Genomic DNA, 6,000 nt, shown 5'->3' on the forward strand with positions numbered 1-6,000 from the left:
TGAAAGGCATAGATAGTGGATGTGGAAAGGATGTTACCACTGGTGGGAGAGTCTAGGACCAGAGGTCATAGCCTCAGAATTAAAAGGTGCTCTTTTAGAAAGGAGGTGAGGAGGAACTTCTTTAGTCAGAGGGTAGTTAATTTGTGGAATTCCTTGCTGCAAGGGGGCAGTGGAGGCCAAGTCAGTGGATATTTTTAAGGCAGAGATAGACAAGTTCATGATTAGGACGGGTGTCAAGGGTTATGGAGAGAAGGCAGGTAAATGGGATTAGGAGGCAGAGATAAGCCATGATTGAATGGCGGAGTGGATTCGATGGGCCGAGTGGCCTAATTCTACTCCTATAACTTGTACTGTGCTGAGAAACCTTGGCATATTTCTCCTTGCCTCACCTGTCGTGCCTGTGTATGGCTAATTGTATTCAGGTTTGGGATAATCTGATTTTATTGGATAGCAGGCAAATCAAAGTTTTTTACTGTGCCTCGGATGACAACAATATACCAATACCGTGGCAGAGTCACAAACATATTCAGGAGAGGAGAGGGGAAATAATACAATACAATACAATACAATACCATTTATTGTCATTTGAGCCTCAATGAGGCTCAAACGAAATTCCGTTTCCACAGCCATACAAAGACAATTTCCTACAGACGTACACACAATTTAATTCACACAAACATCCATCACAGTGAACCCACTGTGATGGAAGGCAAAGTCTTTTCTCTCCCCCGTTCTCCATTTCTCTCCCGATGTCCAAGCCCCAGGCGGGCGATGATAAGTCCCACGGCCATTTTAGGCCGTGCCGGGTGATTTACGGCCCCGCTCCCGGTCTAAAAGTCACAATGTTGGAGCCCCCGGCGGGCGCTGGAATGTCCCACGGCCATGAAGCCGCGCCGGGCGATGTACGGCCCCGCTCCGGGTCGTTCCAACCCCGCGACACGGGCTGGAGAAGTCGCGTTGCGGGAGCTCCTGGAAGCGGTCTCTCCACCCGTTCCACTCAAACCTGCCTCTCCCCACCCCACCAGCCCCCATTGACTCCATCTACACTGCCTTGGGACAGCGGGCAACATAATCAAGAACCCTTTTTACCCCAGTCATTTCTGCTTCTCCCCTCTGCTGACGGCATAACATACAAAAGCTTGGAAGCACAAAACACCTGATTCAAGAACAGCTTCTTCTGTCATTATCAGGCTACTGAGCGGTCCTCCCTTAAGCTTTGGTGTCGTCTCAATCTCCCAACCTACCTCAATGCGGGTCTTGCACTTTAAAAAATGTGCACTTTCTCTGCATAACGCTATAATGCTGCAACGATATATTCTGCATTGTTATATTTTTTCTCTTTGCACTACCTGTTGAATGGGTTGATTGTGCTCATGTGCAGTATACTTGATCGGATAACAGAAAAAGTTTTTCACTGCAGCTCGGTAAATGTGACAATAATACCAATAGTTAATGGGTTCGTTTATTGATTATCACGGCTGCAGAGTTACAGTGAAATGCATGTCCTGCATGCTATCAGTCAAAACATACCAAACGCAAGTACAATAGACCCTCTTCTGCATCAGTACACAGAGTCGCCGCACTCCAACGCCATCTTGCAACTTCCAAGTCTTTGTCACGTCTGTTCTTGGGCAAAGGGAATATGCAATTACATTCAAAATGATACTGAATTTGACAGCTACTGGTTTGGGCTTCAGTTCTCTGCTGATTTTCCAGATTTCTGAGTGTAGAAATACCACAATTGACCACCCTGTGTCAAATCAGTGCCACTGAGTAGGAAGGGGAGAAAACCAATTAGCCAAGTTCTGCTGTTTTAATGCTTGCCAGCATTGTGTGCAGGGACCAGATTAGGCATTGCTGATCATTGCCATCGTTGCCAAAGCATGTATGTACATCTGCTGCATTGGTTTGGAGCAAGCTGATGCTTTGGAGTTTCACCCTGAGCCTTTGGAAAGAGAAATGTGCGAGGGAAAATTAAAAATAATTAATAAAGTTGAGTATAGTTTAGAAATACAGCACAGAAACAGGCACTTCAGCCCACCAAATTTGTGATCCCAGCACACGAACAGTATCCTACACACACTAGGTACAATTTGCACTTTTACCAAGCCAATTAACCCACAAACCTGGACGTCTTTGGAGTGTGGATGGAAACCGGAGCTCCTGGGGAAAACCCACACAGGTCACGGGGGAAACGTACATACGTGCAGCCAGCACCCGTAGTTAGGATTGAACCCAGGCCTCTGCCGTGGTAAAGCAGCAACTCTAACGCTGCGCCACCGTGCTGCCAAATGACCGACAGTAGAACCAAATAAATAATATGTTAACAGCAGAGGGCCCAAGAACGGATTAAAACTCCAAGGCGTATCATTTGCTTTAAATTCAGTAATTTATGAAATGTTTTAAATCTGAATTGAGTTTGCAGTCTGAATGATTTGTGTCTCCTGTATAATAGGACAAGAGAGATCTATATTCCAAAGTTCACTCTACAAGGCAACTATGATTTAATTGAAATGTTTCAAGACCTGGGTGTGATGGATGTCTTCCAGAATCAAGCAGATTTGTCTGGTGTATGTGAAGAGGGGAACTTGCACATTAGCACGGTGAGTAGTTCAGTTGTGTTGTCACCGTTTATTCCGGCAGTACAAACATGATAGGAATATTCTGTCAAAGAGTTTGCGATTTGTCAAACCAACCGATAGTTGTACTTTGTAAGCTTCCAAAGTGATAGCAATTTTTTTTCAGCGCTGGCCGTCACTGAGTGGCGAGTTTCTCCGCGCAGTTGGAGGTTTATGTTAAGATTTTTCTACTGATAATGTTTCATCGAAACATTAGGGAATGAAGGAGCATTCCCCAGTGAAATTCGACGGAGTGGGAGTACACAGTCCATTCAAGGTATGTTCCAGACTGAGGGTGATTTAATTGCATAGATGGTGTCCGCCCAATGCAATTAACTCATCCAAGCGGGCTAAGCCTCAAGCACAGGGGCACTCAAACACGTCCTTACCGGAACGCTGGCATTTTTAGGTAACGAGCGCTGAGAGGTGACTTGCCTGAAAAAGAGGGGGAAGGGTACAACCCTATTGGCATCTAGTAGTTGCACTATTCTATTTTGCTACCAACAAGAGGATAGGACATGAAGATGTTCTGGTTGGGTTGCTCCTGGGCCTGGCCAAGCTGGCCAAGTCAAGGTGCCAGATGGTGGAGGGCTTTACCCGAGCCGGCTGCCTGCCCCTTTTCCGGGAATACGTCCGTGCCCGGGTGCGGTTAGAAAGGTAATACGCCCTGTCCATGGGCACCCTGAGGGAGTTCCGGGACCGCTGGGCTCCGCAGGGTGTAGAATGTATCCTCAATAAGGATTGTATCATAATTGTATAATAGTTTATTATGAATATATGTTTGTATTGTATTATGGTGGTGGGTTCTGGCTTGTTTTATTGTAGTGTAAATATTATTTTTTAATAATTGAATAGTTTTTTTGTAAAAAGATTAATTTGGGGAAAAAAAACAAAAAAAACAAGAGGATATGACTGGTTAAGAGGGATATGGGCCAAACAGAGGCACTAGTGCAGATGGGACATGTTGGGCTGAAGGACCAGTCTCCACACTGTAAGACTATGCCTCTAAGAGGGTCTGCCACCAGCAGGCATTCCTTTAATATGAAGAGGAACATGGATATTTGTTGTTGCACGTTGAATAGGTGTTATTTGAAATGCACTGCCTGAGAGAGATGTGCAACAGCTTCAAATAAAACTTACAAAAGGTAAATTAGATAAAAAATGCTTTGTATTTGTCGGGCTGTCGGGAAATAAAGCTGAGGATTAGGACTAGTGAGTAACTTTCAGAGAGCATCCAGACAATGGGTTCAATCACCGTGTTCTGTGCTGCACAATCAGGAAAGTAAATCCTTGTTCATTTTTCTTTTCATCAACCCAGGTGTTCTTACAAATGAAATTAATTAACTCAGAAAATGAGATTCAGAAATCTGGGACTTCACAGAGCCACAGAGCTCAGTATCCACTGGTTAGTGTTGTGCATAAACTATCTCTCCAGTGAGCTGAGACTGCTGAGGTGTAAGTTTAGGCCGAGGTTTATTATTGTCATGTGTACCGAGATACAGTGCAAACCATTGTTTTGCATGATATCCAATTATGTCAGCCAAGGTGGCACAGTGGAGCAGCTGATAGAGCTACGGCCTTGCATCACCAGAGACTCGGGTTCAATCCTGCCCTCAGGTCCTGTCATCGTGGAGTTTGCATGTTCTTCCTGTGATTGCAAAGGTTTCCTCCGGATGTTCAGTTTCCTCCCACATCCCAAAGATGTGCGGGTATGTAGGTTAATCGGCCTCTGTAAATTGCCCCTGATGTGTAGGGAGTGGATGAGGAAGTGGGATGATGTCGAATTAGTGTGACCGGGAGATCGATGGTCCGCGTGGACAATGTTTCTATGCTGCATCTCTGAACTAAACTCAGTGGGGCGGGAGAGATGCTGCCTCAAAGTGCCCGAGACCCAGGTTCAATCCTGACTATGGGTACTATCTGTACGGAATTTGTACCTTCTCTCTGTGACCACGTGGGATTTCTCCGGGTGCTCCGGATTCCTCCCACACTCCAAAGATGTACAGGTTTGTAGGTTGATTGGCATTGGTAAAAATTGTAAATAGTCCCTGGTGTGTAGGATAGCGTTAGTGTATGGGGGTGATCACTGGTTGGCACGAACTCGGTGGGCCGAATGGCCTGTTTACATGCTGCATCTCTAATCCAAACTAAATGAGGAGTAGCTCTAAGTTTAAAATTCTAAAGTCTAAACTAATAATATACATAGATACAATCAAATCAAACTCGTACAAAAGCTAGAGCAAAGGGTAAAGATACAGAGTGCAGAATACACAGTATGTTGTAGCTCACCAGTTACATACGATACAGTCTAATACTTCATACTCACACACACTTCATATTTGTTTTGTTTCCCTGTTTATTCTCCTCAGCTGAAGCAACGTGTGGCACTGAACGTGGATGAAGAAGGAAGTGAAGCAGCCTCTGTCTCGCTCTCCGGGTTCATGCCACTTTCCACGCAGGCCAAATTCATGGCTGATCATCCCTTCCTCTTCCTCCTCCTGGAGCATCACACTAGATCGCTGCTCTTCATGGGGAGAGTAGTGAACCCTTTAAACCAATAAAAGGGAGGCAACACCAGTGAGATGATGTAAACTCCAGCAGGAGTAAACTCCACCACAGTACCATGCCAAACAGAGAGCCAAGAATATTTCCCCAAATTAATCACATCCCAAATTATTTGTTCAATTTTCATGGTTCATTCTTAATGCCTATTATTTGTTTTAATGTTCAGTCGATTGCATGGCTGAAGCCTATTACTTGTCTATCCATTAAGTAATACCCTGCCACATTTAAACTGGCTAGTACGAGAACTGCTGCCTCACAATGCCAGAGACCCTGGTTCGATCCTGACCTCAGGTGTTTTTTGTGCAGAGTTTGCACATTCTCCCTGTGGGGTTCCTACGGGTTCTCCGGTTTCCTCCCACATCCCAAAGACGTTTCCTCCCACATCCCAAAGGCATGGGTTAATTGGGCTCTGTAAAATTGACCCTTAGAATGAGTAGGCAATGGATGAGAGAGTGGGATAATATAGAACCAGTGGGTGATCGACAGTCGGCATGGACTCGGTGGGCCGAAGGGCCTGTTTACATGCTGCATCTCTAACCCAAACTAACTGAAGAGGGGACACAACCATGGATCCCAGCACTGCTGTGCAGCAATGAGCAGGTGCTTAATGATGTCGTGTGGTGTCTCTGAGTTCTCTGTTTAAATCAATCAATCAATCAGTTTTATTTGTCATATTGCACATAAAGTGCAAGTGAAATGAATTTGTCAGCAGCGGTACAATAATAAAGAACACACAATACACAATAAAAATTTAACACAAGCATCCACCACAGCTGCCATCCACATCACTGTGGTGGAAAGCACAACATTTGGCCAG

General features: G+C 45.0%; 1 protein-coding gene across 1 annotated transcript in view; it reads left to right on the forward strand.

Moving 5' to 3' along the window:
* The window catches only part of LOC116989138 (heparin cofactor 2-like), a 30,841-nt gene extending 25,343 nt beyond the window's left edge, over positions 1-5,498 (forward strand). The window contains exons 4-5 of the mRNA XM_033046364.1: positions 2,456-2,603; positions 4,988-5,498. Of these exons, the coding sequence (XP_032902255.1) occupies positions 2,456-2,603; positions 4,988-5,179 (340 nt within the window). The 3' untranslated portion in view covers positions 5,180-5,498. The remainder of the gene's footprint in view (positions 1-2,455; positions 2,604-4,987) is intronic.
* The last annotated feature ends 502 nt before the right edge of the window (positions 5,499-6,000 follow it).

Source organism: Amblyraja radiata, chromosome 28 (genome assembly GCF_010909765.2).
Source record: "Amblyraja radiata isolate CabotCenter1 chromosome 28, sAmbRad1.1.pri, whole genome shotgun sequence".
NCBI lineage: Eukaryota > Metazoa > Chordata > Chondrichthyes > Rajiformes > Rajidae > Amblyraja > Amblyraja radiata.